General features: G+C 39.7%; 1 protein-coding gene across 4 annotated transcripts in view; it reads right to left on the reverse strand.

The window, feature by feature from the left end:
- Positions 1 to 10,419: 10,419 nt before the first annotated feature.
- The window catches only part of tfeb (transcription factor EB), a 39,567-nt gene continuing 35,919 nt past the window's right edge, over positions 10,420 to 14,067 (reverse strand). For all 4 annotated transcript variants that reach the window (XM_033967028.2, XM_055222187.1, XM_055222186.1 and 1 more), the window contains 3 exons: positions 12,020 to 12,095; positions 11,530 to 11,677; positions 10,420 to 10,992 (listed from right to left, as the gene is read on the reverse strand). In XM_033967028.2, coding sequence (XP_033822919.1) covers positions 10,441 to 10,992; positions 11,530 to 11,677; positions 12,020 to 12,095 — 776 coding nt within the window. In that variant the 3' untranslated portion in view covers positions 10,420 to 10,440. The remainder of the gene's footprint in view (positions 10,993 to 11,529; positions 11,678 to 12,019; positions 12,096 to 14,067) is intronic.

The raw sequence follows: 14,067 nt of genomic DNA on the forward strand, positions 1-14,067 counted from the left end.
CTCTGCTCCATCTCTCTGCTCCATCTCTCTGCCCCATCTCTCTGTCCCATCTCTCTACCCATTTCCCTGCCCATTTCTCTACCCCTCTCTCTGTCTCTTCTCTCTGTCCCTCTCTTTGCCCCTCTCTCTGCTCCATCTTTCTACCTATCTTTCCCCCGTCTCCTGCACATCTCTCTGTCCCTCTCTCTGCCCCTCTCTCTGGCCCTCTCTTTGCCCCTCTCTTTGCCCCGTCCGTGTGACAAATTAAAAAAGAAATCAGGTCAAATTGATCAAAATGTCAAGAAAATATTCACCTTCAGGAAAAAATATGGGTCATGAGTGGATGAGTGGATGAATGTGTTGCCAGATACAAGTCTAACAAACCTTTAAAACACACACACACACACGTTGGTTAGATTAGCTTTAGCGGCGCAGGCTTGTCTTTTAGCTCCATCAAGGACAACGCCTCTGCCCGTTACTTTGCCCCATCTCTCTGCCCATCGCTCCGTCCGTGTGACAAATTTGAAGAAAAATCAGGTCAAATTTATCAAAACGTCAGGAAAATATTCACCTTCAGGAAGAAATATGGGGCGTATTTATCTTAATAATGATCATTTAAAAGCTCCGGGGAGGACGGCGATGCATAAAACATGGTGCTTATAAATAGTTTTCTTTGTAAAGTATAGCGTCGGGTTACGTGATGTGACTTTCGTGAACGAGACGGCTCTTTTAAACGATTCCTTGACGTGATCGGCTGGAACCGGATCTCAGTTTTGAAAAGAGCCGAATCTTTTTTTTTTTTCTTATTTGTATGCGTTTTTAGTCTGATTAAAACTGAACCAACACAAGAATCAGAACAGAAGCAAAGCAGGGAACAAAAGTGAGAGCTTCATGTGCAAAAAAACAACACATTTGGCGTCATAACAGTGATTTTAAAGTGACGTTTTATTGCGATTCTACATAATTTTGAAAGATAAACGCTCTCCTACTCTCACTTTCAACACATTTTTCTGAGGTTAAATACATAGACTTGAGGACAGGTTTTGAGTCTCCAAATGAATGTTGTGAATGTGATGATATTAGCAGAAAAATCCTGAGAAAGTCCATAATATTAGTCTATTCATAAACATGGATTTATCTGTGTGTTTTAGGCTGAAGATTTTAGCTTTGACAGAAGACAAACACATGTAAAACACACTTCTTTTGTAAAATGCTGCGAGCTCAATGAGGTCTATATTGTTCCTTCATTATTCGTCATTCACGATTCAATACGTGTGTGTCAATATTTAATCTGTTGAGCAGTTTAGAAACTACAGCCAAATAAAAGCACATTTTAATAATCAGGGGTATCAAAAATATACAGCAGTGGAATGGAACCAAGTAAAAGTATTAAAGTACTGCGTGGATACTTCTTACTTTTACTCCACTACATTTGAGAGCAGTATCTGTACTTTCTACTCCACTACATTTTTAAACAGGACTGACAAGTAAAAGTATTTTTTAATATTGTCTGAGACTTACTGAAAAGACTGAGATTTATTTTTAAAACGTTGTATTTTGAGCAAAAAAAAAACAAAAAAAACAAATAAAAACAGCTAAATAAAACTGATTCAGTTGTTTCTGTTTCTTTTCAAATCTGTATCAAAAACACTACATTTGAATAAGACCTGAAAATCTATGTGAAATACTTACTTTTTACTCTTGACGTACATTTTTAAATTTAATACTTTTACTTAAGTTGATTTTTTTATGTGACACTTTTATTTTTACTTCCACCATGGAAAAAAACATTAAATTAAGGTCCCTCTAAAACATCACCGCACAAACATTATAAATAACAAAAAAGTAAAAATTAAAAATATTCTGTTAAATCGAGCTGTATTCCTTATGTACTTCTCCATATATATGTAGTACTAACTGTGTATATACATATATGTGTCATTACGGGATTGAGCTGCTAATGCTCAAACTGCGTTAAGGGTCATAAGTTTATAATTACAATGACTTTTCTAAACGTTATATAATGGGTTTCGTCTAATGAGCCAAACATAAGAGATTTTGAAGATAATTAGAAAAAATGAAATATGAAATAAATGTATTCACTACTACTACTACTACTACTACTACTATTACTACTACTACGACTACTATTAGTACAGAATTTGAACAACAATGCTAAATATATTTCAAACCTGACTTGAAGCATATACTAAAAACATTATTTGACCTTTATATAGTCCCAAACTACAGAGCACTCTCTCCCCCTGGTGTCCGGTCAGTGAACTGCACTCGTGTCTCCTTCCTCTCTTTGGGAGACATTTGGAGGGTCCTCATTTCCAATATTAAAACAGTAGAGGAGATTTATTTAGGTAATTTGAATCTGAGCTTTTACCAAATTAACTTTTGTCCTCGGGCTCATTATGAGTCCCGTGCACCTGTCTACTGCTATTGTAACCTCCATAAAACACAGCAGGGACAGGTGACGCTTCTCAACGTGTGGGACAGGCCCAGCGACAGGTGCAAGGCTCTGGTTTAGTTCAAATTAAGACTTGGTTTAGACCTGGTTCACTTCAGGATTACTTCCAGTGTTAGTCCCCAGTTTAAATGAGTTTTATCCATCTTGGTGTAGTCTTAAAGAAGATCTAGTGTTTTTCCGATATAATTTTGGTCTAGCCCTGGTTTTGGTCTTGGGTTAGTTTTGGTTTTAGTCTAGGATTTAGTCTTGTTTGGTCTTGGTTTAGTCCTGTTTAGTCCTAGTTTGGTCTTGTTTTAGTCTTGGTTTTAGTCTAGGATTTAGTTTTGGTTTAATACTCGTTTAGTCTTGTCATGGTTGAGTCCTGGTTGAGTCCTGGTTTAGTCCTGGTTTAGTCCTAGTTTAGTCCTGGTTTAGTCCTGGTTTAGTCCTGGTTTAGTCCTGGTTTAATGTCCGTTATTTTGTCAGGAATGTTCCACAGTTTGGCATTTAACTTTAACTAATCTCCATGGAGAGAAACAGATGGTGGAGCACTTCTTCCTGTATCACCACTTGATGACATCACAAGGTGGAACTGAGTGTTTTCTGTTCGAGAGAATAACTCAGCCTAAAGATGCATGTTTTGTGTGTGTTTTTGTTTGTTTGAAAACCCCACACGCCGTTGTCCCTGACGCCCCTGAACCACAAGTCTTTTGAGTCTCCACATCTTCTCATTTACCTGTATCTTTATAAAGGAGAAAAGTTCCTTCATGTTGCTTTCTTTGGGCCAACTTTCTCCGAGAATTAATCGCTCATAACTTTGTCACTTCCCTCTCGGACTATAACGAATGAGCATTAGATCAGTATCAGCGAAAAACTTTGGGACCAGACCAACTTTTCCTGCGACTTGAAATATCGCTGGAAAAATCGATGTTGTGTCACCCTTATTAGCGCGTTTTTGATCGCCAGCCATGAGGTCAAACGCTATGAAAAGTGCAGACAGTATATTTTGGTTCGAGTCCAGAGAACATAAAGAACACCATGATTGACGGGACATTAATGGATGAGAATCGATCAATAAGTAATATCTGAGTTTTTTTAATTCAGGGGAACACGCATAAAGCTTTAGCAACTTCACAATGTCACTCCTGTACATAAAGTTAGCTTCCATCGGCTAACATAAATCCGTCGTCGCTTTTTATGGCGCGAGTCTCATCTCCATTTTGATGTCTGTCTATTAGCGAAGGGTGAGGCCTCTGATGCTCTCACATCCAGGGGCTAAATTAGCTCAATCAGCCCCCTCTCACCTCTCTGCGCCCGGGACCAGTGACGCACGGCTCCCTGGGGACGGACGGAAGAGAGGAGGGAGGGAGGAGGAGAGGAGGGGAGGGGAGGAGAGGAGGGGAGGGAGGAAGAGGGAAGAGAGGAGAGGAGGGAGGAGAGGAGAGGAGGGGGGAGAGGGAGGAGAGGAGTGGAGAGGAGAGGGGATGAGAGGAGGGGGAAGAGGGAGGAGAGGAGGGAGGAGAGGGAAGAGAGGAGAGGGGAGGAGAGAAGAGGAGGGGGGAGAGGGAGGAGAGGGGAGGAGGGAAGCAGAGAGGAGAGGGGAGGAGCGGAGAGGAGAGGAGAGGAGAGGAGAGGAGGAAGGGGGGAGGAGAGGGAGGAGGGGGGAGAGGGACAGGAGGGAGGAGAGAAGGGAGGAGAAGAGGGAGTGAGGAGAGGGAGAAGAGGGCAAAGGAGAGGGAGAAGAGGGCAAAGGAGAGGGAGAAGAGGGAGGAGTAGGAGGAGAGGAGAGCGAGGAGAGGGAGACGAAGAGGGAGAAGGAAGGAGGAGGAGTAGCATTAGTAGTAACATTTACAGTAGTAGTAGTTAGAGCTTAGTAAGCACAATAGTAGAAGTGGCAGTAGTAACATGTTGTAGTAATAGCTATAGTAGTAGTAGTAGTAGTAGTAGTAGTAGTAGTAGTAGTAGTAGTAGTAGTAGTAGTAGTAGTAGTAGTAGTAGTAGTTTGAGGAGCAGTGGCATTAGGATAGTAGTAGTAGTATTAGTTGTAGTACCATATATAGAAAAAATAGCAGTAGTAGCCTAGAAGGAGCAATAGTAGAAGTGGCAATAGTAACATGTTGTAGTAATAGCTGTAAGAGTAGTAGTTGTTGTAGTAGTAGTAGAATAGTAACTAATAGTAGTAATAGTAGAGGTGTAAGTAGCAACATCTTGTAATAATAGCTGTAGTAGTCGTAGTAGTGCTTGAAGGAACAGTAGCATTAGAATAGTAGTAGTACCATATATTAAAAGTAGTAGTAGTAGCCTTGAAGGAGCAATAGTAGAAGTGGCAGTAGTAACATGTTATAGTAATAGCTGTAGTAGTAGTAGTAGTAGTTGGAGGAGCAGCAACATGAGGGTAGTAGTAGCAGCATCATATATAGTAGAAGTAGTAAGTAGTAGTAGCCTACTAGGAGCAATAGTAGAAGTGGCAGTAGTAGCATGTTGTAGTTAGGATAGCAGTAGTAGTATCCTTTATAGTAGTAGTAGTAGTAGTAGTAGTAGTAGTAGTAGTAGTAGTAGTAGTAGTAGTAGTAGTAGTAGTAGTAGTAGTAGTAGTAGTAGTAGTAGTAGTAGTAGCAGCAGTTGCAGGAGGACATAGTAGTTGTAATGGTAGAGTATTTTTTGCAGTGGTGGAAATAGCAGGTGAGACGAGTAGTAGAGTAGTAGAGTAGTAGAGTAGTAGAGCAGTAGAGTAGAGTACTAAAGCTGTTTTTAGTAGTAGTAGTAGTAGTTGTAGTGTCAGTTGTAATAGAACTGAATGAGGTAATATCTATAGTGGTATTATAGTACTAATAGCAGCAGTTAAATTCCCGCTGTACATCCAACTGATCCAAGTTCTTCCTCTCACCCCCTCCACCTCTCCTCCCTGGCAATACTAGCTAATACTAGCTAGACAGGATATCTTGTTGTTATTGTTCTTTGCCTGTGTATTGTGTTACCTGTATATTTGTTTTTATCAGTGTTTTTGATAGAATCTCTATAAGCTAAAGCCTATGAGTTTATATAGTAATAAAAAAGGTGTATTGCATCGACACATTCCTCCTCGTCTTTCTCGTCCAGTTCAGTCTCATTCTTCCTCGAGACCCACTGCTCCTCAGAGTAGATTTATTAGCCCTGGGTTCAGCCTGGAGTCCATTAGCAGCATAAAGAACGCACAATGGGCTCGCTATGGCTACTTTCTACTACGGGCTATAGAGGAGAGAGGGAGGGAAGAAGAGGGGAGAGAGTGTGAGAGAGATGGCAAGATAGAAGAAGAGGAGGGAAAAAAGAGAGGAGAGATGGATCGAGATTATGTGGAGGTAGATGGTTTGTTTTGAGAGAGGCTGAAAGTCAAAATTGTCTTGCAAAGAGTTGGGAAGAAGTACAAATATAGAGATATTGTGATTTTGAATGTATGGAGGGAGAGAGGGAGGGAGGGAAAGAGAGAGGAAGAGAAGAAGGAAGAGAAGGAAGGCTTGGAAAGACTCCATCAAAGTAAAGGATAGCTGCGTTTATATAGTTTAAAGACGCGCTATAATGTGTGTCGGTGTTATTGCTTTGCCTGAAATGTTCCTCAGCACGGCATTAAAATGTAATGTGATAGTTATTGTGTTTGAAGTGTTTCTATGGCGACAAAGCTGATCAAAGCTGTGGGGAATGGAGTGACCAGGCACATTTACACGCAAATACACATACTGATAAAACAATACATCTTCACCTCGAACCAAGTAACATTTATAGTAGTAGTAGTAGTAGTAGTAGTAGTAGTAGTAGTAATAGTAGTAGTAGTAGTAGTAGTAGTAGCAGTAATAGTGGTAGTAATAGTAGGAGCAATAGTAGAAGTGGCAGTAGTAGCATGTTGTGATAATAGCTGTAGTAGTCATATAAGTAGTAGGCCTAGTAGTAGTTAGAGGAGCAGTAGCATTAGGATAGTATTGTAGTAGTAGTAGTAGTAGTAGTAGTAGTAATGTTACTTACTTTGTACTTGGTCATTTTAACCCGGATGCTATTTAAATGAATAATACATCATGATTTTTATGGAAAAGATGTATTTGACCCGAGTCCTGTGTCACAAATCTAAAGGAGCCATGAGTTTGTGTGGACCTCTGCTGACCCCTGGTGGAGACTCTGTGTAAAAGCGCATTACATACATTTCTAATCTTACCCCAATGTATTTTATATTTTCTTAACAAATCTATAAATGATAGCTTGAGCATTGATAATTAAAAAAATACTAGGCTTTCATTAAATATTTTTCACACAAACCTTTGAGTATTTGCTGCATATATGAATAAAACCTTAAAAATAATCACGCTAATTTAATACCTATGGTGAATATGACTTATAAACATAATGTGGACACTTTTTTGGAAGATTTCTTGGATCAGTCGAGCAGTATCGCAGCTGCAGTACATCCAGAACACTGCTGACTAAACTTGCCCTGCCTACTTGGGTCCACTGTTGGCTTTAACCTTATTGACTTATCCTTACACTTGAGAAATATATTGTCAAAATGTTTCTTTCTCTGCATTTAAATACCGACTGACTATGCAAGACAAAAAAGTACAAGCTGAATAATAAAAACTCCAGAGACCGCTGTGTGGATTCTGGTAAAAACCTTTTATATTCAGTATAATCTGTTGTTTTTCCCTGTGGTTTCGAGGCGCCCCCTGCTGGCACAGTGGAGTGTTGGCAGTACATTACATGAGATACAGTTTAATGTCCAAGGCACTGTCCAAAATCCAAATATAACACACTTTTACATTCATCAAATTTATATATTTATCAATCAGGTCAAACTGTACAATTTCATCATTATTTCTCTTCAATCTGAAATTTAGGAACTTCAAAATGGTTCCTCTCTCTTCCCATGTCATAACGAGAAAGGCAATGCTTTGAATAATATGAAAAACACAACTAAAAACAACAAAAATACACATAAAATACATTTAAGTGGCTTTGTGGCATAGGATAATTCTGAAATAAATCTTCAATATACAAAGTCAAAATAATAATAGCGTTTCCAGTGCTTTGGGAGCGAGACAGTACGAGTCATGATAGAGAAAAACACTTCAGAGGATCAAAAAATCTGAAATTTAAATATGTAGAACTGATTCAAACTTCTGTCAAAATTTCTACAGCAGAAACAGAGAGAATTTGATAAAGTGAAAAAAAATTATTTCGTTTTTCAGAAGTGTGGAGTGTGAAGAGCATGCATGTTGTGATAACATTGTGAGACTCAAAATCTTACCGACAAACTGAAAAATCCAGGCAGAAGAAAAAAAAAAAAGTGGATTAAATACAGGCCTGATTATTATGTACACCTGTTTATTTTAATGGCAAATATCTAAACTGTAAATAGTAACACATATCGTGCTTTTACACTCGTCCCTTCACACACACACGCTCATACACCAGTGTACGCAGACATTGGGGGGGCTGAGGAGGGTTAAGTGTCTTGCCCAATGACACAACAACAGTATTCACCTGTGGGAGTGGGATTCGAACCACCGACAACCTTCAGATCAGAGGACGCACACTCCAACTACCAAGAGCTACTGTCTGCCCAGTTGTTTATCAACCAGTCGTATGGCAAAAATGTATTGATGAAAACCTGATGCTGTTTCGAAGCAAGAATGGAGATTTAAGTCCTGGTTTAGTCCCAGTCTAGTCCTGGTTGAGTTCTAGGCTAGTCCTGAGTAAGTCCTAAATAACTCTTGAGCATGAGTAGAGGAGAAAGTTCTGGTTTAGTCCTTGGTTTAGCCCCTTGCATCAGATGGAGAAAAAAGAGGATTTTTAAGGGCCTTTGAACAGAGCGTGGACCAGTCTGAGCATTTCACAAACTGCTGATAAACCGGGATTTGAACCCACAACCATCATTCACTGGGGCCTCAAGAATATATATATAAATACAGTATATTTTTAGAGTAGTGGTAGATATACTAGCAATAGAAATAACAAATAAACTATACCTCTATGCCAGGGGTGTTCAAACTATGGCCCGGGGGCTAAATGCGGCCCTCAGACCAGTTTTTATTGGCCCTCAGGCCTCCTGCTGAAAAGGCCCAGTTCATCATAAGCAGCACTTTTAACCGCAAATTAAACTATTTCTACCACTTTATCCTCAAACATCACATTACATTGTGATACAGACCTAAAATTAAAGTGTTTTAAGCCTTATTAATACACAGCGGCTCTGCCAAAGCTGTGTATAAAGCACCGCACTGCACTGATCATCGGTTTGTGGCCCTCTGCTTCGAAGTTTTGAGATGTGGCCCTCGATAAAAAAAAAAAGGTTTGGGCGCCTTTGTTCTATACCTATTAATACAATGAAATGAGCAAATGATTCTTGGCGCTAAACAAGGACTAAACCAGGACTAAACCAGGACTAAAACAAGACTTATAGGACTACACCAGATCTAAACCAGGACTAAACAAACTGTCTTCATGTCAAATTATGTCAGTAAATATCTCCTTACATAATAAAATGGTCATGCAACGTCCAATTGAGGCTTACGATAAAAAAACTGGATTACCGGATTTATCTATGTGCATTTACTATTTCCATTGTATGTAATAAAGTGTGTAGTTACTTTGCATGAGAGTACCTGAGTATTGTGACACCTTTTTACACCTTTACGATTCACTGAGGGAGCAGTGGCCAGTCTCAAAGTGTAAAACTCGAGATAAACCCGAGATAAGAGCGATAACTTTCTTCAATAAACGGTGCAATTGTGAACAATAACATAATTAAAGTTGTAAATGTGTGGAGAGAGTGAGGGCGGCCATTTTGTGTGTCTTTTTTCACCTTAAAAGCTAAATTGCTCATGCAGCACCGTGATAAGTCCATCTGCCATCAATCGATACATAATTTAAGGTCTGAGGAATAACTCCAAGAGGACAATACTCACGTCTTTGTGTCTGTGTTAAGAAACTGATTGTGTCCCTTATTATTATTTGGTTGGGTTTAGCGCCACCTTAAGCATGACAAGGGTATTGCAGAAGTGATCATGTAAATAGTAGGGAATAACCACACAAGTAAATAGACACAAATTGTATGTCTGACAGAAATCAAAAAGATAAACATCTGAACAAAAGAGGATTGGGTGAAAAAAAGTCATAATTTGGGCTAAACTAGGACTAAACCAGGACTAAACAAAGACTATTCCAAGACTAAAACAGGTTTAAAACAGGTCTAAGACAGTAAATATCCTCCAGATTACACCATTGTTTGACTATATTTTCTAACGATGGATTGTCTCTGGGATTGTTTCTTTTTAAATTTCAAGGGCAAGGAATAATATATTAATACATGCAATTATATAAACCAACATAAACCAATTTGAAAAACAACAAATATATAAATAGAAAGATGTAGAAAATTATATATAAAATGAGTTAGAAATTGCCCAGATGGAAAAGTGAATTTCTGTGAAACAAAAACTATCTTAACTGTAGTAAACTGGCTGGTATCATTATTAGCCACAAATGATCATTGCTTTTCAACGCTACAGGCTAATGCTACAGGCTAATGCTATAGGCTAATGCTACAGGCTAATGCTATAGGCTAATTAACCAATAGCATTTCAGCACTTCTTCAGCCTTTAATTTTGGTTACTCGTTTTGTCACAGTGTAGTCCTGGTTTAGTCCTGGTTTAGTTTAAAAATCAAGAGATTCAAGACAGGAAAAAAATAGAAATGTGACCAATTTAAGGAGCCATGCAATTTATTCTTAAGGTATGACGTTTTAGAGGCTGTACTTCATAAGTTGGCCAATATAGTTCTGCTATATTGAAGAAGTCAACAGTAACAAAATGTGTTGAATTCGTACCCAATAATGTGTAATTTCTTCATAAAATCTCTATACAAAAATCCAACTGAACTCTACAAAATTTTTGCTGCCAAGTTTCAATATCTGCATTTACAAGGTGTACCTAATAAAGTGGCCGGTCTATGGCTCATTACAATTTCGTATGTTGATATGACTTCTACATTATATCCCCGTCCTCGATACTAAAGCTGGACCTCCGGCTCGAATCCACGGATGCTTCGGGAGACATGGCAGACAGTAGTGGATCTACACCCATGGGCGAGAGGGGCTCATCCATCATCAAGAAGCTCAGATCGCTCCTCCTTCCCTGGGCATCTACTCCGGTCATATCCCCTAATCCCCCCATGCCATCGGAGAACCCAGCCATCCCATCAACAAAGTCCAAAGTGGAGGTATAGTCATATTGGGAGCTCCCCACGGCCGGGTACTGAATGGGGGGCGGTTGTTGCTGGTGGAGGGGCTGGTGGTGGAGGGGTTGGGTGTGGTGCGGGGCCTGGTTGTGAAGGTGCGAGCCCATATAGTGAGCCTGCTGCTGCTGCTGCTGCTGGTTGTGGGGTAGGTGGGGGTGGTGTCCCTGTACTTGGGGGTGTGAGAGGGTCTCGTCAGGGCTAGTCTCTTGTTTGATGAAGGACGCCATGAGATCAGCCGGGTTCAGGCCAGAAGGGGAGGAGCTAGGGAGGCCGTGGAGGCGAGCCTGCATCTCCAACTCCTGAAGACAAAAGGTGCAGTATATTGACCTTATTCCGTAAGTAAACGCAAGTAAACACAAGCAAACCGCGCTTTCTTTGTAGTAGCACTTCCGGTTAAGTGGAAATCCCGTTCTTTTTGATGGAGAATTTGGGAAAAGTTTTTTGGCGCTAAAATATTATATAAAGTAGGATGGTTTGTGTCAAATGTTCTCGACTTGTTAGTAAATTCTGAAATAAATTAGATCTCCAATGCAAAAGTTACATATCATTGATGACCATGATGAAGCTACAACCACGTTCAGACTGCTGGAATGGATCTTTTACGTCGGCTTAAAGACACAACATGTAACCTTTTAGCCAATAAAATAGACTAAAATACATTTATAGAAGTTTCTCGTTTATTGCACTGAAAAATTTTATCTGTGAGCGAGCTTGCATCTCCACAAACCTGACTCTTATTTGATCTGGTTGTTAGATATAATCTCCCACAGCATGGCATTAAACATATCTATCTCCATGGAGAATCTTCTGGAGTGTGGTTTTGACTGTGTATGGACCTGTATACGTAGCATCAGCTGTTTATTGGCCATCTCCATGCGTTTATAGTTGTTCTCCACCTCTCGGGTCCTCTGCACATCCTTCTGCATTCTCTTTATGTACTCCACCGAAGCCCGCAGGATCGTGCCTTTGTTCCAGCGCACGTCCCTGTACACACAAACATACGGAAATGATTAACGGAAAGGTCATTCAGAGGTCAACATACTGGGTGAGGGCCATAGACTGCATAAAGAAGTGGACGGAGTGAGTGTGACGTCGCTCATAGTGTTCGACTCTAAATCTAAACGACGAGACTGACAGCAGCAGTTACAGAGAGAGGGGTGACAGTTTTCTAATGTAAAGTGAATTAGAGCCGGAAGCGTGCCCATGATCACTTCCTGTTTGTAACGCGGGGGCTAGCAGGTTAGCGATGTCCATTTATATATACAGTCTATGGTTAGGGTTCATATTCATTCGTATATAAACAGTAGAAGTGAAGCAGGGACTTACAGGTCGTTGGTTTTGGGGATCATTGTGCCCAGCTCCTTGATGCGGTCGTTTATGTTGAATCTCCTCCTTCGCTCAACTGCAAGACAGAAGAAGAAGAAGAAGAAGAAGATATTAGTAACATATGCAAACTGTGTAATAATATCGTGACGCTCTGGTGTAAGGAAACATGCCAAAATTCTTCTGGTTGTTTATTTTCTGAACACAAGGGCTACTGTAGGCCGTAACCCACGCCAAAACACGAGCAAAACAACAGTACATTGAACATTCACGTGAACTTGTCGTCATAGCAACCAAGTGTCACATACAAAAGCGACAACACACAAACATTTACAAGAGCGACAAAATGTGTCAACTGTGAACTAAATGCGAAATATCAGATCATTGGAATATTGCCAAAGTAAAGCCACAAAGATGGAGCGGTGAGCATTCATGCCTCAGAGCAAAAAGGTTCCTAGTTCAATTCCCCGGCTGAGAGGAGTTTTTCTGTTCAAAGTTTGCATGTTCTCCCTGTGTCTGAATGGGCTTTCCTCTAGGTTTAGCTATTCCCTCAGCAAGGTACTCTGGACAACATGGAGATGGGTACAAGTTCATTCTGTAACTTTTTTTTAATCTGTGTAACCCCTCAGTCGTCCAGGTATAGATATAAGACAGAATTGAAGTGGAATTTTACTATTACAATTTTTTTCCCCATTATTCTAGCATATTTGCACATAGATAAAATATAGCAATCAAATCAAAATTACAATTTGAACTGCTGTTACACAAATATTACGTATATAACCGGATAATTCTGTAGTTTAAACCTCTTTGCATTACTTTAGCAGTTCATAATCCAGACTTCCCCTGTTATTACATGTGTTTAAAATGTGCACTTTTAACGGAATACTTTAATTTATTTTCTCTTTCTTATTCTGTAAAGCACTTTGAATTACTTTGTGTACAAATTATGCTATACAAATAAACCTGCCTTGCCTTAAAACACAAATCCCACAAAATTTACCAGAAAAACACAATTCTATACATTGTTTTCAACCTCACACAGGCTGATTATTATTATGCCCTTAAAGCAAAATGGACTGTAGACTGTTTTTGAAAAGTACTATGTCCATAATGGATTACAAAATGGTGCAATGTTCCTTGAAGCGTCTTTAAAAAGTGATAAAGCTTTATGTGCGGTCGCAGGTGATTAGGCCTGAGTGCCAGAGCAGCAGAAACACTCAGGTTAAACATCCACCCACAGTTTCTGTCAGTCAGCGAAAAAGACACAAGAGCTGTTCACAACATTACGGAGGATCACACCAGTGCAGGGTTCATTTGGACAAGGGATTTTAATACGGTTTCAGAGTCTGCCTTTTGCTTCTTTCACTTGGTTTCATAACAGTGTTGTCACGATATTGGTAAAGTGTCATTTAGCAGAGTGTTTGTTCACTGATCCGAAAGTTAGCGGTTCGAATCCGGCTCTCGACATAAACATCATTGGTTGAGCGATCAGATCCACTGACCCACAGGTTGGCGGTGCGATTCCAGCTCCCACAGATGAATGCTGTTGTTGTGTCCTTGGGTAAGACACTTAACCAACCTCACCCCCAGTGTCTGTGTACACTGGTGTGAGAATGTGTGAGTGATTCCTTGATGTAAAGTACTTGAAGGTGGAAAAGCGCTATATAAAAATGTGACCATGACCATATTAAAATTTCAAACTCAATTCCAATACCAAGAAATAGATACTTAATTCTGATTTAAATACCACGGTGATACTAAAAAACACTCTTTATTTAGACAACAGAATGTGATTTTCAACACACATAGGACTTTTTTTGGTATTATATGTGGCCTTATATCTGTGTGGTGGGGGGACAGTTTTTCGTCCATGCTCACTTCCTATTTAGAACACGGTGGCTAGCAGGTTAGCTATGTCCATTTATATATACAGTCTATGGCTAATCCTCTTTTAGAACTACTTTAGCCATGGTTTAGTCTGGTTTTACACTAGTTTTAGTCTCAACTTTGAATTGACACAAGGCTGTTTTAGTTCTGGTTTAGATCTA

Source organism: Periophthalmus magnuspinnatus, chromosome 5, assembly GCF_009829125.3.
Source record: "Periophthalmus magnuspinnatus isolate fPerMag1 chromosome 5, fPerMag1.2.pri, whole genome shotgun sequence".
Classification (NCBI taxonomy): domain Eukaryota; kingdom Metazoa; phylum Chordata; class Actinopteri; order Gobiiformes; family Gobiidae; genus Periophthalmus; species Periophthalmus magnuspinnatus.